The 26,191-nt window shown below is 40.0% G+C and overlaps 1 protein-coding gene across 5 annotated transcripts in view; it reads left to right on the top strand.

The window, feature by feature from the left end:
• The window catches only part of ralgapa2 (Ral GTPase activating protein catalytic subunit alpha 2), a 515,740-nt gene that overhangs the window by 181,332 nt on the left and 308,217 nt on the right, over positions 1-26,191 (top strand). For all 5 annotated transcript variants that reach the window (XM_078556382.1, XM_078556383.1, XM_078556384.1 and 2 more), the window contains exons 17-20: positions 2,357-2,500; positions 3,381-3,481; positions 10,462-10,555; positions 12,008-12,193. In XM_078556382.1, the coding sequence (XP_078412508.1) occupies positions 2,357-2,500; positions 3,381-3,481; positions 10,462-10,555; positions 12,008-12,193 (525 nt within the window). The remainder of the gene's footprint in view (positions 1-2,356; positions 2,501-3,380; positions 3,482-10,461; positions 10,556-12,007; positions 12,194-26,191) is intronic.

Below are 26,191 nucleotides of genomic sequence, written 5' to 3'. Positions count from 1 at the left end.
ATGGCGTTTACAAATGTGAAGGAATCTTTCACTGTATATGTATAAATCTTGCTCAGAAGTGGTTGTAGCAACTTGCTCAACCATTTGGCCAATTCATGTTGTGCAGAACCAGTCATTGATGAGACAGGATGTAAAGGGCATCACTTTTGTGTCTTGGGCAGCACATACATATGTGGGCGCAGTGAGCCATAAGGACACATCCTATCATATTCACCACTGGGCAGGTTGTTACCCTTACAAAGGCGCTTGTTGAACTTGTGTAACTTGCTTTTGAGCAAGCTGGGTGGTCCAATGGATAGAAATTTGGACCTGTCTTTAAGAATGGCCTGTATTTTGTCAGTATAGTTACGCTTGTTAAGGATGACTATTCCAGTCCCTTTGTAGGGCTTGCAGATATGTATGTCTGGGTTCGTGTTGAGGCTTTGCAACGCTACCAGAGCCCACTTGCCAACCAATCAGCACCCTCTTCTCATGCAGTATAAATTGTTATTCCCTTTGAGATTTGGTATTCTTGCATCTTTCCTTTTGAGTGCAAGATGAAAGCATGTCTCTTTAACAATAGTCACTGAAATGTGTATAATGCACAATTGGTCAATAACCTATGTGTAATATTTCTGCTCTCATTAAACTGCTCTTGGATCAAATTTAATGATTAATACCATCAGTGACATTTTAATAGTTTATGATAGAGACTAAAGAAAGGAGAATGGGATGCAAATGCACAGGATTTATCCACAGATGCATATTGCTAATAAATTGGTGTCAGCTCCCAGAGGGAAAAGCAGCTAGTAATAAATCTGTAGATTTATCTTAATGTAGTCAAGGTTAAAATTTACTCTTCTGCTACTTTTGATAAGTTGTCCATTTTAGCTCTACACTTCTTCATAAACTTAAAAACACAGTTTAACAGGAGAGGTAAATTCTAACATATTTTAATTGCTGCTGCAATGGAAGTGCTTACTACTCGATCCTTGAAGTGTTGTATTATTTGAAGCCAAAGCACCATCTACAGATAAAGGATAATTTAGTTTTAAGAGCATTTTTGTCCTGTAAGGAATCCTGCATCAAGGCAAATGGACTTTCTGTCTGTGGATTGTTGTTGCACATCAGCACCGGCTCAGCACCGGCTTGTGGCTCATTTGTTTTTCTGTTCTACAGCGATTGGAGATCCTTTGCTGTGGAGTGATTTTTCAGCTATTCAATTTAAATCCACAATAATATTTCCGGTGTAAAGTTATTCAGTCCTAAATAAATAATGCTCAATTTTTATTAAAGGAAAATCTGCATTCTTTTAATCAGGTCCTGTTGCATTTGACATCCATCCATAGAGACTAAGCGTAGTTGATCCGAGTTAGAAAAACTGTTGACATAAATACCAGGTGGTTCATAAAATGCTCAGTCCACAAATCTCTATTTGGTGCTACAAAAACATCTTTAAAATGAACGAAATGTTTGTGCATAAAATGCACCATTTTAAAAGAAATATGGGCTGTAATCCAGGAATATGTTATATGCAATAACCTTTACAATAAATGGTTGTGTTTTTTATATAACATGTGCGTTGCATTGGGAAATGGGCTGAATACCCTGGTGTGCATTATATGTAAAAATAATTTTGAAAAAGACTGTTTCTTGCAGAGCGGTGTGAATTTTTTTTGTCAAAGGAATAATGATGAGATGATATAGTTGTGCTTATTTCATAAAGATACCCACTAATACTAAATGCAGCAGAGAGATTTATTTTGCAATATAGATGCTGTTTGTAAGTCCATTCTTTGCTGAAGTTTCCTTGTTGAGTTTTATATTTCCTGGTAAGACAAATTGCAGTGCATGAATTTTTTGAACGCCATTCACCTCAAACAGCTCCTACTGTATTAAAAAGTATTACCATGGTGGTTGAGCATGTTTACAGTGAGGGGAGCAGTTGTGCATGGTGCTTAATTTTTCATACCATGTAAGTTTGGTTGGAATTTTTGGTTTGGATTAAAAATGGAAAGGGAAAGAAAATGATATTAAGATTGACGTCCACTTCACAAGTTCTGTGAGCACAATATGCAATGTAACTTATATTTTTATCAGATTACAAATTCCTTGTAATGTAAGGAATTGTGACACTACCTGAACAGCATTTTGATCCATTGATTCAAGTTGATTGGGTTTTGACCAGGATAATCACTGAATCTGAGTAGACATGGCTTTAAGAGTGTCCATTGTTTTAAAAGAGGGGAAGAAGTTGCCTTGTCTTGAGGGCAACTAAGGTTTTTTGTCAATTTCAATTTTTTTTTGTGAAGTGCATCTTTAAGGAAAAGATACAGATTAGTTTTCACTCACTCCAAATTTTACCATGTGCATGTAGAAGATGAAGAGTTCCAACAGCCTGAAAGTACACCAGATGCAGAAGAATTGATGTGTGGTTCAATATTGGATCAAGAACAAAAACTTACCCATAGCATCAGCACTTCTGACATTGCTGAACAACTCCATTCTGACTTGATGCAAGGTACTACGAATAATTAATACAATAACATTCTGGCACCAGGATTTAAGATTTCTTGCGGGGTGGTGGGGAGGGTTGAAAGTAACATTTTTTCATTGAAGGAAATTTAGTGTCACTTGAAATTAATAATGATGGTAAAAATAATAAGGGTGTAATGGGATGGAGGAATGACAATAAGGCGATGCATCAACAGTAAATGCATCAGAAGAATACAGTCCCTAGCTAAAGACTGAAGAAAACACTCTGACTCCGAGCTTGGAGTTATCTAAGGTCTGGATGGTGTGCTGTGCAAAGGAGTTAAAATTCACACCAGTTTCCTGGCATCATAGCTTTATAAACTCAGGATCAGTTGTGGAAATACAGGGGATTGTGTGCCCTTTGCAAGGGATGAAAATATAGATCTCCAGTACAAAATCCTTGAACTCCTCAGTTTCATTTTTCCTCAGAGCCCATTTGGGATACCTACAAAGGTGCCAATTGTTTCTCATCATTCCTGAAAAGGGACACATCTTTTTAATGTACTTTTTGACCTACATGCATAGGATTTTGAGGAATTGAAGATGGTCTAATAAAATGTACATTGTTTCAAAAACAAATGTAGTTCACTACATAGATTGCTTCATGTCCAGATTTTTATAAATTTAAAAATATTTGGCTATTTTGAATATTTGTATATGTTAATGTTACATACTTTTAAATGTGAGATGATGGCATTCTGCTTAAGGTTTTTTAAAAGCTGGCATGGTATGCTGAACTGAAGTATTAAGCCAGTAAACTTAAAGACTCCTTTATCAACAAGACACACTTTAAGCTTAGGAAACAATGAATAAAAATTTGCTTAAACATCACATGTATAAACCTCTTTCTTGTGTGTTTGTTACAGGCCAAAAGACGGAACACTCATCTAGTTTCAGTAATTCTGATTCAAAGACTACCTTTGTTGAAAACAGAAAATGTGGAGGGAAAGACAATGAAACTCCAGTTGTAAGACGATACACAAACAAAATTACCTTCTTAAATACTTGTGAAAATACAGTTAAGGGAGGATCAATCTTAAATAATCCTGAAAAGAGAGACATGTTGCCAAAGCTTTTCACCTTGCAATCATCAGAATAAACACACAATGCTAAATTTCACAACAGTTTATACTATTGGAGCTAAAGGTTCTGGCTGGTTGGTAAGTCAACTCTTGCCGAAGCTTTGCCATGGAGAAAGCAGCGAGGAACAATGAGTCCTGCCTATTACAAACAATCAAAGGAACCTGCTGTTTGATTCGGTCAGCCTTCTTTAGGATGTATGGCTTAAATACCTGGGGCAGAATTTTCCCCCCCGTTGGGGGGGACGTTGATGGACGCCGCGTGCAGGCACGCTTCCAATCGGCGCCCCCGATCAGAGGCGTGGCGCCATTTTACGTGGGCGGGCCAATTGAGGCCCGCCAGTGTGATGTCCGCAGGGAAGCGCTATGCGCTCCCTGTGCGGGCGGGGCAGGGGGGGGGCGGGGAATGCCTAAATTCGAGAGTGCGCTCTTTCACGCATGCACACGAAAGAGTGCACTCATCTCCCTGAGGCTAACTGCTGCATCAGGGAGATCGCTTCTACTTTCAAAATTATTAAAAATAGAAAAAACTTCCCTTACATGGGACATGTTCACAATTTCCAAAACAACTTTATTACAATTTTTAAAACCCTACATGAAACCTCATCCCGCCGGTGGATGAGGTTTCATGTTTTTTCTATTTGCTGCCGGGGCTCTTGGCCTGCCCGCCAACCTTAAGGTTGGGCGGGCAGGTCCACTAATTACTTTAATTGATCTGTTAATGGCCTCAATTGGACATTGACAGGTCGGCGGGCACGCAGCTGATTTTGCTGTGCCTCGCCTTCCTGAAAATTTAAATGGGGCGCGGTGACGTCGGGAGTTCCGTCCGACGTCACCGCGCGTCATGTTACGTGTTGGCGAGCGGGCCCCGCCCCCGGTCGCCGACAGTAAAATCCTGCCCCTGGTATTACTTGCAAAATTCAGAACAAAATATTTACTGTTGGATGTGATTCTGTGATTGGGCAGCACTTGCTGAACAATCCTGAGTGAACTAATAGCCACACAAACAGCCAATTTGAAAAATCAGTTGAGTTCATTATGTGGCTCATTTATGCTTGCTATAATCGACATACATCCATACGCAGGGACCTGTTCTCTGCAAATCAAAAGGAACATGTTGAAGCCTTGTGCCTTTTTTGAATTACCCGGAGGCTTGGGGAACCCATAGTTTACCCCTCATCCAATCTGAGACAACTTGCCAACCAAGCAGCACCCATTTTTCCTGTAGTATAAATTGTTGTCATTTGGAACTTGGCATCCTTGTGTTTGTCCTGATGAGTGCAAGACAAAAACTTTCAGCAACATGTCTCTTTCCACAACATTCAAGTTCTGTACTACCAAGCGACTGGTCAGTCTTAAGCAGTTCCTGTCAAATGATTAGAAATCATAAAAAAATTGCTTTTAGTTGATTTTGATTCTGGTTAACAAAAACAAAAACAGAAATACCTGGAAAAACTCAGCAGGTCTGGCAGCATCGGTGGAGAAGAGCAGGGTGGAGCGTTGAATTGGCAAGCGACAGGGAGGTCTGGGTAATGCTTGCGGACAGACCGAAGGTGTTCTGCCATTTCAACACTCCACCCTGCTCTCATGCCCACATGTCCGTCCTTGGCCTGCTGCATTGTTCCAGGGAAACTCAACGCAAACAGCACCTCATCTTCCGACTAGGCACTTTACAGCCTTCCGGACTGAATATTGAGTTCAATAATTTTAGATCTTGAACTCTCTCCTCCATCCCCACCCACTTTCCGTTTTTTCCCCCTCCTTTTTGTTTTTTCCAATAATTTATATAGATTTTTCTTTTCCCACCTATTTCCATTATTTTTAAATGTATTTCCATCCATTGTTTTATCTCTACCTTTTAGCCTTTTTAGTATTCCTTCACCCCACCCCACACCCACTAGAGCTATCTGTACCTTGCTTGTCCTGCTTTCTACCCTTAATTAGCACATTCCTTTAGATAATATCACCACCTTCAACACCTCTTTGTCCTTTTGTCTGTGACATCTTTTGGTTATCTCCACCTATCACTGGCCCTCTATCCAGCTCTTCTTATCCCACCCTCCCCCTTTAAACCAGCTTATATTTCACCCCTTTCCTATTTTTACTTAGTTCTGTTGAAGGGTCATGAGGACTCGAAACGTCAACTGTGTTCCTCTCCACAGATACTGCCAGACCTGCTGAGTTTTTCCAGGTATTTTTGTTTTTGTTTTGGATTTCCAGCATCCGCAGTTTTTTGCTTTTGATTCTGGTAAAGCATCACTTACAATAATTTTTTGTTTCACAAGTGCTCATTAAAGTGAGTTTCTGAAAAATACAGTTTTGCTTGAAGTTCAAAATGATGTAGTCACTTGAATAGTTGAAGATTTTTAAAAATTGTATTTTGCAACTTCTATTTTCATCATAAAGAAATTTTAAGCAAGAGAAAAAAGTCTCTTGTAGCGAGGCAGATGAAAAGAAAAAGTTTTGAAATCATAATGCTAATTGGTGAAGGAAAGGTTGGTTAGATTCAGACCTTAATGTCGCTGAGTTCTTTGACTTTTTCCAAAATGTTGCTCCATGTCCAGAATTTTGAGGAGTATTCTGTAGCAGAGCTAAAGAACACACAGTAATGGTAGTACCTTGTCAAGAGTGCAATGTAAACAGATGCTTTTCGATTAGAAGTTACAATATTGTGTGCTAGGTTTCTCTGCTCTAAATATATTGCTTATGATAATTAGGGGAGGTTGAATTTTTTGAACAAACAGTTGGAATTTACTGAATTGTGAGGAATTATGGGACATGTCATTTTTTAAAAAAAAACACACTTTTGCATACCAGAGCATAGAAACTAGTTGACTAGTAATTTTTTTTTTAACACATTCGCCTTTTCTCAGGATACAATTTCCCAGATCTCTGAACTTGTCTACCACTCCTCCTTATCATCAATAGAATAAAAGCACAATACTGTGGATGCTGGAAATCTAAAATAAAAAAAGCAAAATACTGTGGCTGCTGGAAATCTGAAACAAAGTGCTGGAAAAACTCAGCAGGTCTGGCAGAATCAATGGAGAGAGAAACAGAGTTAACATTTCGAGCCCAATCTCACTTGTTTGGTACTTCGTTTGGTTCCGAAGAAGAGCCAAATTGGACTCGAAATGTTAACTCTGTTTCTCTCTCCACAGATGCTGCCAGACCTGCTGAGTTTTTCCAGCACTTTGTTTTCCCCACCATCAATGTTCACTTTGTTCAATACTCCTTTATTCCTCTGTGCTGATATAGACGAATGGTGGGCCAAAGGCTAGGTAGTTGAGATTTTGAAAATGCAGTAATAAGTAACTCATATGTTTTTTTTTTCTGGAGCAGATACTGACACAGATAGGGCTGGGACATAGAAGGGGGATGTGGGTGAAGAGTGATACAAGGAAGTGTTCAGCGATGGTTCAGTTGGGATTGCTGTTCGTTATGAGACAGCGCCTTGATGAGCCCTCCTGAGGATGCTAGTAAAGACACAAAAGGGAAGCTGTAGGCTTATCTGAGAAGGAGTCAAGCTTGGGACAGTGACAAGGGAGCAGGAACATCAAGGAATACTGGAGAATTGAACTGGGGAATCGGGAGGGCAGAGAACTTTCAGGAAGACATGATGATAAAAGCAAGGGATCCAGGAGGGACAAAGAAAATAAAAGTTTAAAAAAGTATAAATACAGTGACGGGGCTTGAACCTGGAGCAACAACAGAAATGCACAACTTTGTAACTTGAGCTTTCCCTGAGCCGATTGCATTGAGTCAGCTCAGAGAAAGCTCAAGCTACGAAGGTGGGCTTACAACAATATTAAGTTACAATGAAAGCTGATAGTAAACAGGAAATGAACAGTAGATTGAGTCCAGATTTAAAGTTGGAAGACCCATGATCCATATCATTGAAATTTGGCATTCTTTTGTTTGGCCTGATGAGTGCAAGATGAAAAGCTTCGTCAACAAGACGTTTGTAGGGTGAAGTCAGCATGGTGTTCATGACAAACTGTTGTCTGAATTTGGAAACAAGTATAGCAAGTGCCATGCAGAAGCATTTTGAGGGTAGAAAACAGGAGGTTGCACAGCTGGAGGTATTTTCATGGGAAGTGATTTTCTGGCTGGGAACGGATTGAAGATGAAACATCAGTATAGCCAGTGCCCAGTCACAGGCTCAGCAGGAGATTGAAACCTCTCGGTCATAGCAGTGGTGAGACATTAGCAGTAAACTGATCAGTTTCTTCAAATATCGGAAAAGCGTGGCAGATCAGAGACACAGGCTGGGCCTTAGTGTAGAGCCAGTGTAGCCCAGAGGGGAAGTATCTTCTCGTTGTTAATAGAAGTTCGTGAATTGGAAACCAAGCCTGAGAGAAGATCTGGATCCAAGTTTTTTCAGAATTTTTCCACAGCTCACAGAGCAAAGAATTGCACTGTTAATTAATGATGGTATTGGACATTAGAGAGGGATGACCTAAGTTCAGGCAGGATTTAGAAACATTTTGGGTTGAGATGAGAAATGATAAAGGCAAGAAGTCACTTGTGGGACAAGTCCCTTAGTTGTAACTACACGGTAAAAGAAGAGTTAATGGGAGGGTGTCAGACAGGTACAGTGATAATCATGGGGATTTTAATATTCTTATAGATTGGAAAAATCAGATGGGCAAAACTAACGTAGATGAGTTCATAGAATGTTTTCAGGATAGTTTTTTTAGAACAGCACGTTTTAGAACCAACCAGAGAGCAGGCTATACTAGACCTAGCATTGAGCAACAAGATAGGATTAATTGATAACCTCATAGTGAAGACACCTCTAGGTAGCAGCGATCATAATATGATTGAATTTTACATTCATTTTGAGGGACAAATGAATGCGTCCAAGACTAATATTTTAAACTTAAATAAGGGCAATTATAAGGGTATGAAAGCAGAGCTAGCTAAAGTGAACTGGCCAGTGAAGTTATGGGGTAGGTCAATAGAGGTTCAGTGGCAGACATTTAAAGGGATATTTCAGAATACACAGAATATATACATTCCAATGAGAGAGAAAAATTCCAAAAGGAGGGCCCACCATCCATGGTTGACTAAAAAAGTTAAAGACAGTATCAAATTTAAAGAAAAAGCATATAATTACGCAAAGACAGCTGGCAGGTCAGAAGTTTGGAAAGAATATAAAGGAAAGAATAATAAAAAGATTAATGAGATTAGAGTACGAGAGAAAGCTAGCTAATAATGTATAGACAAGTTTATATTGTATTATTTTTTGAGATGTAAACAGAGAAGTAGAGATGCATTTGCATCTAACTCCTGAATTCAAAGTGCTTCATGTACTCATAGCCTTAAGATTCACCAATTCCAAACCAATCAAGGAATTAGAAATATTTTTATCCCAGCAACGGGATGCTAAAAGCTTTGACTATGAACTTTTAATTGGAAGTTTTAAATTGCTACGACATGGGAGTTGACATTGTATCAAATTCAATTTTCCTTTGCTTCCTGCCCCCACAGTTGAAAAAAAACACAGGGTAGTATTTGAAATTACCTAATTAACCTCAGCATGTACATATTTAAGGAAGTTCTCCACAGGTGATCTGAGCTCATAAAAAATCAGATCATTGTTCAATTTGTAGTCATAAATGAAGGTCATGTCAAGCAAAGCCTCAGTTTAGCAGCAGACGTCTTTCCTCAAAGCAATCTGTTTACTTCTATTTGGAAATAATTATTGGTGTAAAAGCTCCATTGGTTATATTAATTATATAATAAATTGTGCATTATATGGTATAACACTCCTTTCTCAAAGTGTGTCCTTTAATTTGTGAGCAATATCAACAACCAGTATTAAACATAGGAAGTGTTCCAAGGCACTTGTATGGGCAAATATGCCAGCATGTTTTATTTTTAATTGGCACATTCAACGATTATATTCATTTAGGAATGCCTCCACTTCTCCACTTCAAAAAAGTAGAATTCCTAAAAAAGTTAGTCATGCGATTGCTTTTTCTTGGCAAAAGCACTTTTGTCCTTTTCTTATTTAAACACTGATCCAAGTTTTGAAGATTCATGTATAGTATTCCAATATTTAATTTATTCACTTGTCTAATTTGTCGCTCCCTCCTTCTTCTTTCAAGAAAACAGATGAAAAGCTTTATTATATTAAGCTGTTGTAGCCTTTCTACTTTCTCCACATTTTTCTTAATCTTCACCCACTCGGTAACAGTGTCCCATAAGTGCATCAAAGGATTTGGCCTGTTTATTAAGTAGAAATCTAACATCCAGCAAAAATTGGTTACATTAGCACAATGCTTAGCAAGTTTGGAGATTCCAGGTTTTTAATGGCCTTTTGGCCACTAGAATATCAAAATGCCATCCTCACTGTTCCAGTCTGATGTAGTTCAATTAGCAATTCCAGTATGCACAGATACTAGTACAAGCTAACTGGGCTATGTTTCATAGTATATGGCTTCAAGGACCTTGGGATGCCATGTTACTACATTATGGGGTTATTCCACTGCATGTCAAATTGCAGAATGTTTTCAGGTTGCAGTATTTTTTCGACTCAACAAAAGTCGTACCGTTGCTCTCAATGCAAGTGTCATGAAAGGACAAGACAATTTATTTTTCCTGAAGCATTTGTGTAAAAGTATTGCAACCTTTGAGTTGCTGTCTGCTCAACAAAAATATCATTAATTTTTTAAACTTAAATACTCCTGTGTGGATATTTAAATATATATTATGCAGAAAATTACTTTTGTACATTTTGTTAGTTATTCGCTATTTGTTAGTTATTCGCTATTTGCAAGCTTTGCAAAGCAAAATTAGTGGGAAAGCCATATTCACCGTATCCTAGAACAACATAAGTACTTCACTTGCACTTTTGTTGCAGATCATGATACGTAGGAGCAGTAGCCCTGGTGACCTAGAAAGTAATGCAGATAACCTTCAATCATCTCAAGGAAGATACAGATTGAGAAATAAAAGTGAGTCCTGAACAGTTAATATTTTGGCCTATCAGGCTGACACTTTGATTTTGAATCACTTTATTTGATGGGATTGAGGCAGATGTTCAAGTGCAATCCTTGCTTCCTCCCAAGAGGAGAGAATCAGTTCCATTAAAATACTTTGCATCAACTATGTTATTTCCATGTTCCATGTGTAGACCTATCCAATGACTTAAATTCCCATTGTTCTGCTTTATCTGGGGCGAAGGCACCCATGGATCAACTGAAGTTTGACTGACATTACATCTATTGGACGCTTTGCTCTTTCATCATGTGGCTTTTCAGTTTTAAATTGAGAAATTCCTACTCTATTACCCCATGTGAAGGAATTTGTTTGGTCTTCAAATTTGCAATGGGCTTTCCATCTTTTTGTGACTTCTTTCCAGCTTGGACTGTTTTAAAGAAAAAAGCAGCATTGTTCTTAAGTTATACTGGTGGATTGATGGCACAATCTCCAGCTTGGCATAATCATGCCATCAGGATTGGAATATTTGTTGCCCATCTTGGAAAGGCAGACAAATTGACCATGATTCCAAGTTGTTTTGACATGGCTATTTTTGCTTGTTTAGACAATCCTCAGTTTGACCCATCTCCTGGACTTTCAGATCTGCATTTTGTTAATATATGTGGAGCTTAAGCGTGTCTCGTGGCCTTCTTTGCCTTTGTGGCTTTGACATTCATTGTGCCTGAGTTTTTCACATTGCTGAATTATATATTCGACTCCCTTCTCAACCTCTGTAGATTTCCATATTTATTGCTCCTTTCTTCCTGCTCTTTCAGCAAGAGTTATGGATCACTCCGGGATTCAGTACTATCTTATATTTCCCTACAGTGCAACATAAAAATCTTTTCATCATGTGGGAGGATAGAGTAGCTCTGTCAACCAGTGGTGTTCCCAAAGTTGTTATAAAGATAAGAAGAATAGCAATATTTAACAGTGACACAAATAGCTAGACACTTAGGAAGGGGAATTTAGAAGTGCATCATGGGTGGGTACATAAATTAGATGCTAGGGACAACTTGATTACTGGTCAACAGTGCATTGCAAATACTGAGGTGTTTGAGCATTAATATAGCCATTGGATGCCAAGCTATATTTTTTTCAAACTGCTTTTTTGTTGCATTGCAGTTGTGTACAGAATGATCCAATTATCTTCTGAATTTTTCTACTTTGTGAATAAATGCATTAACTATGTGATAGGGAACAGTATGAACATTTCTAGAGATTAACTTTTCATAAAACCTTTTTCAGTTTGAAATGCTTTGCTAAGCAAAAGATTTCAAGCGAAACATTTTCAAATATGAAGCATCAAAAATTATTTATATAAAAATGATTTGCATTTTAAAACATGTAGATTTTATCTGACTTTAGATATGACTTTAACATTCAACATATGTCAAAAAAAATTATCTTTTTCTTCTAACAACTAGGTGAGAGCATCAGTAGTGAAACATCCAATGATTTTAATAGTTTCAATGAAACGGAGCTACCCTTAACTCAGTGGAAGACATTTGATGAAGAATCAAAAGTGGGTGCAGTAACTGATGATGCAGTTGATGCAGATACAGCACACAACTGGCAGAGACAATGTTCTTCCAATGCTACCACTCTTACAGGTAGGGGATATAGTAGATCAGAATTAATGGTTTAACCTGCATTTGTTTATATATTATTTAATGTGGTCTTGTTTGCATTAGAAGCTTACAGTTTCTGTAGCCTGTGGAAAGTTTGGGCCATTTGTTTCATATTTAAACAAGATGTTTTGTTATGGCAAAAGCCACAAACATAGACATTGAATACAAAAGTAAAAAGGAAATGATGAAACTATAAAATGTTGTCTAGGTTACTGTTGGAGAACTGTTTACAGTTTTGGAAGTTCCATTATTGAAAGGAATAAATTACAGAATAGGTGTATTGTAGATTCCCTGGGCTGATAACAGGGATAGGAGGAAATAGTTTTGATGATGGAATTGAAAATTAAAGTTGGCAGAGAAGATTAAAGGGGAACTTAATAGAATTGTTCGAAAATGTTAAAGGGCTTGAGAAGGTGAATATGGAAAGGATATTGCGACCAACAAACCAAGAACATTAATTTAGAGTTAGGGTGAGTAGCAGGAAGGGAATTGTTAGAATTTTTTTCCCATGAAGTGTCATTAGGGCATGGAATACACTAATGACAATGGCAACATTGAAGCAATAATTAACCACTTGAAGTGAAATATCAAAGGCAATTCAATCAATTAAACAGCTTTGAAGTAGAATGGCATTTTTCTGCTGAAATTTCTACGTACCTATGACTGTTCCTTTCTCCAACATTGGCTTCCTTTACCTGAAAGAAGGATGGTCTGAACTGTCAGGCTGTCTCTGTTTTGTCAGATGTAAGACCTGGTGATTGTACTTGAAATTAAGAGATATAAATAGATTAAAGAACGATAGTTAAAAGTGAAGAAAATAAACATGCCAATTAGGATAGCTCATTTTCTGTTAAACTAGCCATGGTATATTTTGTTTTGAGTTCAACATTATATTCAATTATTGTACAACAACTTAATTAATATAGCACCTTTTAATGTTGAATAATATTCCAAAGTTCTTCAAAGATAATGGGCACTGAGCCAAAGGGGAAGAGGTTTGGAGGGGTGATCAAGAGTTTGGTTAAAGAGGTGGGTTTTATAGAGGGTCTTAAATGAGGAGATGTAGTAAGGGTTTGAGAAGGGAATTCCAGACAGTTGGACCAGGACAACTGAAGACTCTGTTACAATGATGGGGCAAAAGAAAGGCTAAAGGAGGGTACAGAGCTAACAACTTAAACAACAACAACAGCTTGTATTTATATCATGCACATCGCATAGTAGAATGTCTCCAGCCAAGAAAAATCAGGAATAATGACCAAACGCTTGATTAATAAAGGATGTTTTTAGGAGCATCTTAAAAGAGGAGAGAGATGATCAATGATAGTAATGCCATTGAATGTCATGGGGAGATGGTTAGATTGTGTGGCTGAATGTTAGCTGTCACTTAACAGCCCAAGCTAAAAGGCCATCCAGGCCTTGCCTCATGTGGACATGGGCTGCTTCAGTATCTTAGATGTTGCAAATTGTACTGAATATTTTGCAGTCATCAGCGAACATCCCCACTTCTGACCTGATAATGAAAGCAAGGTCATCGCTGAAGTGGCTGAAAATGAGTCTAAGACACTACCCTGATGAATTCCTGCAGCCTTAGAGCTGAGATATTCACCTCCAACAACTGCAACCATCTTCCTTTATGCTAGGTATGAGTCTATCTAGTGAAGAGTTTTCTTCCTAATTCCCATTGACTTCAGTTTTGTTAGGGCTCCTTGTTGCCACACTGTCAAATGCTGTCTTGATGTCAAAGGTAGTCACTGTCACCTCAAGTTCAGTTCTTTGTCCATGTTTGGATCAAGGTTGTAATTAGGTCTGGAGCAAAGTGATCCAGGAGGAACAAGAACTAAGCAAGGATCAGGTTATTATTGTGAGTAAGTGGCACTTCATTGCACTGTAAACAATACTTTGCATTACTCTTCTGATTGAGAGTGGACTAATGGGCCAGTAATTGGCCAGATTAGATTTGTCCTGCTATTTGTGGGCAGGGCATACCTGGGAAACTTTCAACATTGTTGGTTAGATGCCAATATTGTAACTGTACTGAAACAGCTTGGGTAGGGGCGTGGCTAGTGCTGGAGCACAAGTCTTCAGTACCACAGCCGGGATGCTGTCAGGGCCTATAACCTTTGTTGTATCCACCACGTACAGTCATTTCTTGATATCACTTGGGGTGTGAATTGAATTGGCTGAAGACTGCCACCTTTGTTGCTGGGAACCTTAGGAGGAGACCGAGATGCATTATCCACCTGGCACATTTAGCTGAAAATGGTTAAAAAGCATCAGCCTGCTGCTGCTCCTGCATAATTTCCAATATCCCTCAATGAACCAGGGTTGATACTCTTGCATAATGCTAATATAGAGTGAGGAATATGCCAGGCCATGAGGTTACAGATTGTGGTTGGATACAATTCTTCTGCTGCTGATGTCCCACAGTATCTCATGGATGGCAGCTTTGAACTGCTAGACCTGTTCTCAATCTACCCCATTTAGCACATTGCTAGTGCCACACAATATGATGGTGGGTATCCTCAGTGTGAAGATGAAACTTAACCCCCGCAAGGACTGTGTGATGGTCACTCCTACCAATACTGCCATGGATGGGTGTATCTCTGACAGGTAGATTGGTGAAGATGAGGTCAGGTGCATTTTTCCTTCTTATCCTTTCTCTCATCACCTGCTGCAGGCCCAGTCTGGCAGATATGCCCTTCAGGACTCAGCCAGCCCACCCAGGGTGCATCTGTACCCAAACTATCCGTAGTGCTTATTCCAAGTGGTGTTTAACATGGAGGAGTACTGATTCATCTACTGAGGAATAGTGGTATGTGGTAATCAGCAGGAGATTTCCTTGCCCATGTTTGACCTGATGCCATGAGACTACATGGGGTCTGGTGTCAATGTTGAGGACTCCCAGGGCTGCTGCTACTCATAACTGTGTAGCACTGTGTCACTGCCATTTTTGGTGGGTCTGAACTGGTGGGCCAGAACATCCCAGGGTTGTTGATGGAGGAGTCTGAGACATTAGTTGAAAGGAATAATTCTGAAATTATAGATTACAGGCTGTGTTTAACTAGTCTGTGGGACAGCTCTCAATTTTGGGCCAGCTGTTACCGAGGAAGACTTTGCAGCCTCAACAGTGCAGCGTGTATCTATTCCTCTTCGACTTTTCTGCAGTTGTTTAATACAACTGATTAGCTTGCTAGGCCATTTCAGAGGGCAGTTAAGAGTCAGTTACATTGCTGTGGGTCTGGAGTCGCATGTAGGCCAGACCAGATAAAGACGGCGGTTTTCCTTCCCTGAATCTGAAAGCCAGATGGGTTTTTGTGAGAGTAGTTTCATGATTATCATTACTGATTGTAGTGTTTTGTGCTAGTTTAATTAATTAATTGAATTTAAATTTCTCCAGCTGCCATGGTGGAATTTAGATTCATGATTCTGAAACATTAGTCCAGGCCTCTAGGTTCCTGTAGCATGACCACTACACTGCTGTTCCCAACGTTACATGCACCAATATTGATGCACCTCCCGATTTCATTACTGCAATTAGCGTTAAGACGAAATGGTTCAGGGATACTACTATTTTCTATGATTTCTGTGTGAATTTCAACATTAGTTGAGGCAGAGAGGGACAGCCTTAGCTTTGATATCAGGGCTCAGCTAAGTTTGCTAATTTCACTTGGAACAGTGAAAAAGGTGATACAGTTGGCTTCAGCGCTCCTGGGTTAGCGAGGAGAAGTCTAGTGGGATTTTTTTTTTGTTCCTTAATTGCTGTCCGGCACTTCCAGGCGCACGTATGTACGCACGTACATGTGAGTGTATGTGTTTAAGTATGTTTGTGCACGTGTATGTATGTGGATCCACCATAACCATTCTCTTACCTATCTTTGTGTTAGAGACCAGGCTAGATCTGTGTGTGGGCCCCCTCCTTTCTGTGACTTTACCTTAAGTTTCTTTTCCCTTTTTACATTTCTTGCCTCTGTGCTGTTAGATTTCTCTCAGTTTGTCATGTTTGAATCTTTCCTCTTCTCCTACTGTCAGCCTGTGCCCTTTTTTTACTTTCTCTTCTGCTTTTCCTCTCTTATTTGTTTCCCTACTCCTCTGCTTATTTCATACTTTTCTGCTTCTGTGCCAGCCAACTCATGATTTTCTTTCCGGGGTGGGGTTGGGGGGAGCGGGGAAGCGCGGGGTGATAATTGTGGATGAGCTCAAAAGTGCAAAACCCAGTGAATGGTAAACATTTTGGAAATTTAAACTCGAGAAATGTTTGGATAATTTTAGTTCACAGTTACTTAAAATCAAATTACTTGTCAATTTTCCACAGTAGAAGAAAACAAATTCATTTGGGATCAACTCTGAGCTTAAAATTCCAAATCCTTTGCAAATTCTAATTATGCTTCTGGAAGACTTGAAGACATTTTGAAAATATCTGTTGTGTTTATATAAACATGCTGTCACCAAATGTCTTTGATTTTTGTTATACAAAATCTTCTATTACTGTCAAAAAATACTTTTTACTTTTTTCTGTGTGAAATGAGCATTGATCTTAAAGGACTCCACGGCAAAAAAACTACACATAGACTTCAAAATGAAATTTTGAATGGAAAAACATCTTGTGAATACTCTAGGGAAAGTTTTTTTTAAAGAAAAAGTTTTCATAAAAATAGAACATAAAATCCACAGACCAGTCTTTCTTTCATGCCCTCAAATAGCTGTTCTGTAATATGGGGATTATTGTCACTAGTCTATCCCTGCTCTTGTTTTGGACTGCTGCAATGCATGGATGATGTGGGATGCTTTGAGAGCTTTGGATACCATTGAGCAGTCCCAGAATGCAGCATGTGATGCAAAGTGAAATTTTCTTGGTTTTTTAAAGCTGAGTTTTTATTAGCTACTTTATAATACACAAAGTCTTGCCAACAGCTTTCATGCATGTCCTGTAAATGTAATCTTTCTTGCTGTCATTTTTTGGATGAACTTTCAATAACTCATCCACCTTAATTATACTCTGATTTATTATAATGAACCCAAATTTATATTGACCGAGACATACCTAACTCTGTCATTCTTTCCATTTGATTGACTGCTAACTTTCCCCTGCCAATCCTGCATAACAGCACAGAGAGTTAAAGTGAAGAAAAACAATAATCAAGTGAGCTGCAAATTTAGCAGTGTTCCAGTTTTACACAATCATTCTAATAATTTAGTGTGATGCTTCTGTCTTTAATAATCATCATGCTCTGGAGTAACTATTGAGGATACCCTCCATCGTGTTGTGTGGCACAACCACCGTGCTAAATGGGATAGACTTTGAACAGATATAGCAACACAAGACTAGGCAGACATGAGGTTCTGTGGGCCATCAGCAGCAGCAGAATTGCACTCAACCACAATTTATAACCTCACAGCCCCGCATACCCCCCACTCTACCATTACCATCAAGCCAGGGCATCAACACTAGTTCAATGAAGAGTGCAGGAGGGCATGCCAGGAGCAGCACCAGGCATAACTAAAAATGAGGTGTCAACCTGGTGAAGCTACAACTCAGGACAACTTGCATGCCAAACAGTGTAAGCAGCAAGTGATAGACAGAGCTAAGCGATCCCACAACCAACGGATCAGACCTAAGCTCTGTAGTCCTGCCACACCCAGTCGTGAATGGTAGTGGACAATTAACAACTAATTGGAGGAGAAGACTCCAGAAACATCCCCATCCTCAATGATGGAGGAGCCCAGCACATCAGTGCAAAAGATAAGGCTGAAGCATTTGCAACAATCTTCAGCCAGAAGTGCTGAGTGGATGATTCATCACGGTCTCCTCTGGAGGTTCCCAGCATCACAGATGTCAGTCTTTACCCAATTCAATTCACTCCGTGTGATATCAAGAAGCTGCTGAAGGCACTTTGATAATGTAAAGGCTCTGGGCCCTGACAATCTTGCGGCATGGTACTGAAGACTTTGCTCCAGAACTTGTCATGTCCCTAGTCAAGCTGTTCCAGCACAGCTACAACACTGGCATCTACCCTACTATGTGGAAAATTGCCCAGGTATGTCCTGTACACAAAAAGCAGGACAAATCCAACTCGGCCAATTACTGCCCCATCAGCCTACTCTTGTTCATCAGTAAAGCGATGGTAGGGGTCATCAACATGGCTATCAAGTGGCACTTGCTTCGCAATAACCTGCTCACTGATGCTCAGTTTGGTTTCTGCCAAGGTCACTGAGCTCCTGACCTCATTACAGCCTTGGTTCAAACATGGATAAAAGAGCTGAGCTCCAGAGCTGAGGTGAGAGTGACTACTTGACATCAAGGAGCTCCCGCAAAACTGGAGTTGATGGGTATCGGGGAAAACTCTCTGCTGGTTGGAGTCATACCTAGCACAGAGGTAGACGGTTGTGGTTGTTGGAGGTCAATCATCTTAGCCCCAGGACATCACCGCAGGAGTTCCTCAGGGCAGTGTCCTAGACCCAACCATCTTCAACCGCTTCATCAATGACCTTCCTTCCATCATAAGATGAGAAGTGGGGATGTTCACTGATAATTGCACAATGTTCAGCACCATTCATGACTCCACAGATACTGAAGGAGCCCTTGTCCAAATGCAGCGAGACCTGGACAATATCCAGGCTTGGGCTGGCACGTAATAAGTAACATTCGCACCACACAAATGGGGAGGCGACGGCACAGTGGTATTACCACTGGACTAATATTCCAGAGACCCAGGGTAATGCTCTGGGGAGATGGTGAATGGTGAAATTTGAATTCACTAAAAATCTGGAATTAAAATCTGATGATGACCATGAAACTATTACTGATTATTGTAAACACCCATCTGTTTCACTAATGTCTTTCACCTGACCTGGCCTACATGTGACTTCAATGTTTGAGTCTTAAAATGCCCCCTGAGCAAGGACCATTGGGGATGGGCAGTAAATGCTGGCCTAGTCAGCGACACCCACATCCCATGAACAAATTTCTTTAAAAAAGTGCCAGGCAATGATCATCTCCAACAAGAGAGAATCTAACCATTGCCCCTTGACATTCAATGGCATTACCATCACTGAATCCTCCACCATTAAAATCCTGGGAGTTACCATTGACCAGAAACTGAACTGGACTTGCTATATAAATACTGTGACTACAAGAGCAGGTGAGAGGCTAGGAATCCTGAGACGAGTAACTCACCACTGACTCCCCAAACCCTGTCCGCCATCTACAAGACAGAAGTCAGGAGTGTGATGGAATACTCTCCACTTGTCTGGATCAGTGCAGCCCTAACAACACTCAAGAAGCTTGACACCATCCAGAACAAAGCAGCCCGCTTGATTGACACTCCCTCCACCACGCCCAGTGGCAGCAGTGTGTACCATCTATAAGAAGCACTGAAGGAGCTCACCAAGGCTCCTTAGACAGCACCTTCCAAACCCATGATTGCTACCATCTAGAAGGAGAAGGGCAGCCAATACATGGGAACACCATCACCTGGAAGTTCCCCTCCAAGCCACACACCATCCTGACTTGGAAATATATCACCGTTTCTTCACTGTCGCTAGGTCAAAATCCTGGAACTCTATTTCTAACGGCACTGTGGGTGTACCTACACCACATGGACTGCAGTGTTCAAGAAGGCTGGTCGCTACCACCTTATCAAGGGAAATTAGGGGTGGGCAATAAATTCTGGCCTAGCCATGGACGCCCACATCCCATGAATGAACTAAAAAAAATTGTGAAGTGTTTGATCAGGTGAACAATGATACAAAACTGGAACCCTTTAAAACTAGTGTAAAGTAAATGGCAAAAACTTTAGTAATAATAAAATTTAGCACACTGCACTCAGCAATAATAATATTATTTTCTATTCTTAATTTTCATTCGGATTTGAGTTTTTTTTCCCTTTTTAAAAAAAAGAACAAAATGGATGTAAAGGGTAGTGAGGAGCATGTAAGAAATTGAATGTGGGACAAGCTTGGCTGAAAAGAGGCTGATAGGAGGGCTTGAGTTCGGGCAACAGTGAACATGTGCATGCAGGTGAAGGCTCAGGAAAATCACATGCGTCATGTAATTGGCAGCAGAGATGAAGGAACCTGGGGAGCCTAGCGTATTTTTTCTGTCCCATTTGCTGCCACTGGCAGAGGCCACCAGCGGAAGGTGACGGTGATTCCTGGAAAGTGAAGGTGAAGACCCAAATTTCCTTCACTGGAGACAGGTGACCCTGTAGGGGCCTTCTGTCAGCTCTAAATATATACCTGCTAAATCTCTCAGCTAAGGTTTCCAGGTGACTCGGCTGCTTTAAATTTCCTTGCCACCTCTTGTGCCGTAGCTGCGTTCCTCCTGCTGGATTCTTCACCTTTGCATTGACAGGTGCTCTCTTGTGATCTTGTGACTTTGTAAGAAATATCAGATCAAATGTAACTCTGTTACCACTCATCTTGAAGTTGTTACTGTGAAAAAAATATAAGCAATATGAAATAAAATGTCAACTGCATGCCACTTGGGACTGTGACTAATTTTTCAGACTTGAATGGTGATCAAAAAATGGTAGTTATTCAAAAAGTACTACATTGGCCACTTCCCAGTCCTCTAACACACATCCAAACTTAATGGAGCCTTGAAATATAATTTCCCAGGCCTCAATTATATTCTCTTTCATCTTCCTCAGGATGCTAGGATATAGCCTGTTGGGCCATGATGCTTTGTCTCTCATTTAGATGGAGTACACACCTTAATCCAAGTATCTACTAGTTAATTTGCTTAATATCTGTAGAAAGGAACATTTTAAAATCTTTAAGGAAGAAATTGCCACACGTCTACATAAAAAGAAAAGTTAGAAACAGTCGGAATACATTTTGTAAAAAAAATGATCACAATTGAAAAATCTTAATAAAGTTCTCTGAGCTAGTGATGGATATGGTAGACAGGGAAAATACAGTATTTGCAAGCACCCCGACCTTCAGAAAGCTTTTTTTTAAGGTAAAGTACCGCACAGAAGACTGTTGGAGAAAATTGAAGGATATAGAATTAGGGACCAAATAATGCTAATTAGTGAGATTAAATTCACTGATCTATAGATGTCAGTTTATGATTTGAATCTTTTATAAAATAATGGCATGCAACTATTTCCTTCGGCACTCGAGAAAATATTAAATTTGGTTTTGCCGCTTTACCCACCTTGACCACCTCAGTTTTGCTGGTACTATTTTCCTTGAGATATGTAAGCAACTTATCTGAGTCTTTGTTTATCTACCATAAATCAGTCTTCACAGTGGAGAATAATATACCTGACATTTTCAGGAAACTAATAGTGGATCAATGACTGGAACTCACTTTAATATAAACAAAGAAGTATTAGAAAAAGTAAAAATCCTGGAAAATCTCAAATGTATGTAATAATTGAGTTTGACTATTCAGGATCATAAAGCAGAGGCACTAATTAGAAATTTGTCTCAAAAAATACAGACCTCATGCAGTAAAGACAATATTTGATGTTCACTATTGGAAGCTAGTAGCCCTGATGAGGATAAGCCCACTCCTGTCCATCACAGCAGCCAACTGTTTCTTAAACTATTCAAGCTCTTTCCTCTACTACCCTACTGAGAAAATCATTTGATGTGTTGATCCCATTGTGTGAAGAGAACTTATTGACATCAGCCCTAAATTTATTTTACAATAGTATGACTTTTTGCCCTTTGTTATAGTTTAATTTGAAGTAGTGTTTTGGGTTTGTCTTTGTTCTAAACTTTCATTACCTTGTATATTTCCACAAGGTCACCTTTCATTTGCCTTCTTTCAAATTCAGCACTAAAAAATGTAAAATCCCCAAAACCTGATGGTTTCCATCCTAGAATTTTAAATGAAGTAGGTGAGGAAATTACTTTAGCCATTATCTTTCAAAGCTCCCTATTCAAAGATTGTTACTTTAGATTGGAAAATTGCAGATAGAGTTCCATTGTTTAAGAAAATAACATCTGTCAGAGGAAGACATACTGAATCACATGTAGCTGTTAATCAGTTATTTATAGAATCCTTTTCATGATGAGTGCAAAATGTTTAGTGTAATTAAATTTCAAGTAGTTGACACCCTTATTTGCACCAAAAGTGTTCATATGTCCTTTTCCTGTTAATGACTCATTAAGAAATTAACTACCAGAGTGTAAAAGCGATGGAATGTGAGCAACATCTGTTGTTGTTCTGTTTGTTCTACAAAAAGTGAATTCAAAAGTAGAATTCAGTATCATTTGTGGTATGCATTGGTGACTGAGATTTAGAAAATCTGTACTAAAAGTGGATAGACCATGAATGATTCTTCCGCAGTAGTTCTATTTATTATAACTGTTGTGATCGATTTCATGAATTTCACAAACAGCTGGAGAATTGAAGTGGTTATTTCCTCATTGTTTTCTAAATGGTGGAATGATTTGTCATCCAGAGAGGATATCCAAGGCGTTTTAAGAGAATAATGGATATGAAATCGAATATGCCTTGTGTCGCTGAATAAATCAATATGGAGACAGTTGATTTCAAATGATGCCTGGTTAAATATTAAAGCTTATTCATTTTATTGCATTGAACACTGACATATTGTACATTACAATTTACCTGAGGTTTTTACAATAATTATGGAGCAAATTGAATGTTGAAAGAATGCTTTTCAGGACAAGGTAACAGGTGTATTGGAAATTTATAAGTCATTTAACTTAAGGTGTAAAATTAACACTTATTTGTATGATGTACCACAAAAAATCTTTTCCAAAAATATACTTCATAAAATTTGTAAAATTACACTCTGTAACCTTCTTGAGGGCAATTTAGGGATGGGCAATAAACGCTGGCCTAAGCAGTGACGCCCACATGCTATGCCCAAATAAATAAAAAAAAATACCCAAAGTGCAGTACAGTTCAAATTCTTTCCATACAGCATGTTGCATCCTGAAGTATCTCAATACAATTGCAATTACATTTCATATTTAAAATATACATTTCATGACAAAGATGCTATCTGAGGGGGTTTAACACAGTTTCTAGACCACAATATACCATGGCAGGTAGACTTTAGACAGTGACCGTTCCCCATTGAGCCTTTATGGCTGCTGCCTCAAGCTTTAGTGAATCCCACAGCATGTAATCCTGCAGCTTGGAATGTGAATATCTGCATCACTCAGTCATGGAAAACTCTTTGAACTGGGAAACCAACAAATTTCAGACAGACTAAAGAGCCTCTTTCACTGAGTTGATGGTCCTGTAGCAGCAGTTGGTATTTGTCTCGGAGTGTAGTCCCTGGGAAGAGCCCGTTGGTCACGGAGTCCTGTGTCTCAGATAAATATGGATAAGGAAGTCTTTCAACTCACCTTGGCCCATCCACGCAGAAGGACCCTACAGTTTCCCTCTAACCCCACTCCTGCCCATCACAGTTTCTTAAACTATTCAAGTTCTTTCCTCTTCTACCCTACTGAGAAAATCATTTGATGTGTTGATCTCTTTGTGTGAAGAGAACTTTCTGACATTAGTTCTAAATTTATTTTACAATAGTATGACTTCTTGCCCTCTTGCTATAGTTTAATTCGAAGTTGTGTTTTGGGTTTGTCTTTTTTCTAAACTTTCATTACCTTGTATGTTTCCACAAGGTAACCTCTCATTTGCCTCCTTTCAAGGCTGAAAGACTGAAATTTCTTCAGTTCTTTTATCCTTGTCAGGCCTATTAGCTTCCAGTGGCTGAATGTCAAATATTGTCTTTATTCCATGAGGTCTGTATTTTTTGAGACAAATTTCTAATTAGTGCTTCTGCATTATGATCCTGAATAGTCGAACTCAATTATTACATCGGATTCTGAGATTTTCCAGGACTTTAAAATGTTTTGTGGATTGCTTTTCATAATCCTTTTCTGTTGTCTGTGAAAGTTAGGTATCTATGATCTTGCTCTTAATATGTTTCTCTGAAGCTGGGGGTCACTTTCATTCACTGTTCCATCTTTGTGGGTTTGAAAGTTGTCCTTGTGTCTTGGTGGCTGGAATTAGACTCATTGCTACACCTGTGATATGATCAGTGATCATAGTTCCAAGCGTAATTTCCCTCTATTCTGTGCACAATGCATTTTAAAACTATCTTTATCACCAAACGCTTAAATTTATAATGCTTGTAATTTGAGAACTCCACAATTGTGAAACATCTTGCTATTTACTACAGATACAACTTAGAGGATTTTAGGCTCTTTGTGTTAATGACACTCTTGTGCCCTGGGTGAGGCCAAGGACATTGAGTCCAAATGGACCATGTTCAAGACCTCAATTGTGAAAATCTATGGCTTGAAGGCAGTCGGTGCCTGTCGTGGTGCCAACCCTAGGACCCACTGGTGGACATCAGTGGTGAGGGAGGCAGTCAAATCGAAGAAGGAGGCCCTCCAGGCAATGCTTGTGGATGGGTCTCCTGATTCGGTTGAGAGGTATAGGCAGGTCAGGAGGGCTATGCAGCCGTGGTCGCTGAAGCGAAAGCTCGGGCTTGGGAGGAGTTTGGAGAGACCATGGAGACTATCGGATGGCATCAAAGTTGTTCTGGTAAACTATTTGGTGCCTTAGGAGGGGTTGGCGGGATGTCACCCAAGCTGTTCTTAGCAAGGGTGGGTAAATGCTGACCACAGCTGGGGAGATCGCCAAGAGGTGGAGCACTTTGAGGAACTCCTCAACCTGGTGGACATGCTGTCTTTACAGGAGGCAGCGCCAGAACCCTCTGGTGAGATCGGATCTGTTGCTAATGCTGAGGTCGCTGCGGTGGTCAAGGGTACCTGTAGCAGTAAGACAGCAGGGGTGGATGAGATTTGCCTGGAAATGTTGAAGGCATTGGACAATGTCGGAGTGTCGTGGTTAACACACCTCATCAATGTTGTGTGGAAGGCGAAGACAGAAGCATTGGATTGGGGTGGCGATCCCCATCTTTAAGAATGTTTGTGCTTTCCAAGGACAGGATATCAAGATGCAGCCGAGGTACAAAGAGTATCCAGTTTGGGGGCTTGAGGGTGGCATCTCTACTGTTTGCAGATGGTGGTGTGCTCCTTGCCTAATCCGACTGTGATCTCCAGTGGGCACTTGAACGTTTCACTGCTGTGTATGACACAGCTGGGATGTGGATCAGCACCTCCAAGTCTGAGGTCATGATTCTCTCCCAGAAAAGAGTGGGTTGCTCTCTCCAGATGTGGGGGGAACAGTTTCCCTTAGTGGAGGAATTCAAGTATCTTGAGGTCTTATTCACGAGTGATGGTGGGGGGAGTGTGAGATTGACCAGCAGATCGGTGTGGCAGCTGCAGTTCTATGGGTGCTGTCCCGGTCCATGGTGGTGAAGCAGAAGCTGAGTTTTAGGGCGAAGCTCTCAGTTTACTGGCTGAGCTACATCCCCATCCTCACCTATGGTCATGAACTGTGGATAATGACCGAAAGGATAAGATTGCGGGTACAAGTGGCGGAAATGAGGTTTCTCCGCATGGTCGCTGGGCCTACTCACTGGGACAGAGTGAGGAGTTCGGAAATCCAAGAGAGCCTTGGAGTAGAGTTGCTGCTCCTCTGGATCAAGAGGGGCAGTTGAGGTGGTTCGGGCATCTGATGCCCTCTGGTAGGCTCCCGGTGGAGCTGTACCTGGCACGGCCCACTGGGCAGAGACCTCGAGGCTGACCCAGGACATGCTGGAGGGATTACATCTCTCCGCTGGCCTGGGAATGCCTGGGAATCCCCCAGGAGGAGCTGGAATCTGTGGCTGAGGAAAGGGAAGTCTGGCCTGCCCTGCTGAGCTCACTGCCACTGCAGCCCTCAGCAGGAGAAGCAGTGTGAAAATGGATGGAAAGATGGATGTTAATAACACATTTCAAAAGGAGCCAATAAGTGACTTCAGTATTTAATTCTTTTTACTGTTAGTGTATTTATTCAGAAGTGTTCAGTGCAACTTTGAAGTATGACTATTGTTGAATTGTCTTCTGATTTTAAATTTAATTAATTTGTTTTACTGAAAT

The sequence above is a fragment of the Cetorhinus maximus genome, chromosome 14 (genome assembly GCF_964194155.1).
Source record: "Cetorhinus maximus chromosome 14, sCetMax3.hap1.1, whole genome shotgun sequence".
Lineage (NCBI taxonomy): Eukaryota > Metazoa > Chordata > Chondrichthyes > Lamniformes > Cetorhinidae > Cetorhinus > Cetorhinus maximus.
The sequence above is the reverse complement of the archived record's forward strand: the minus strand, read 5'-3'. Positions and strand labels throughout refer to the sequence as shown.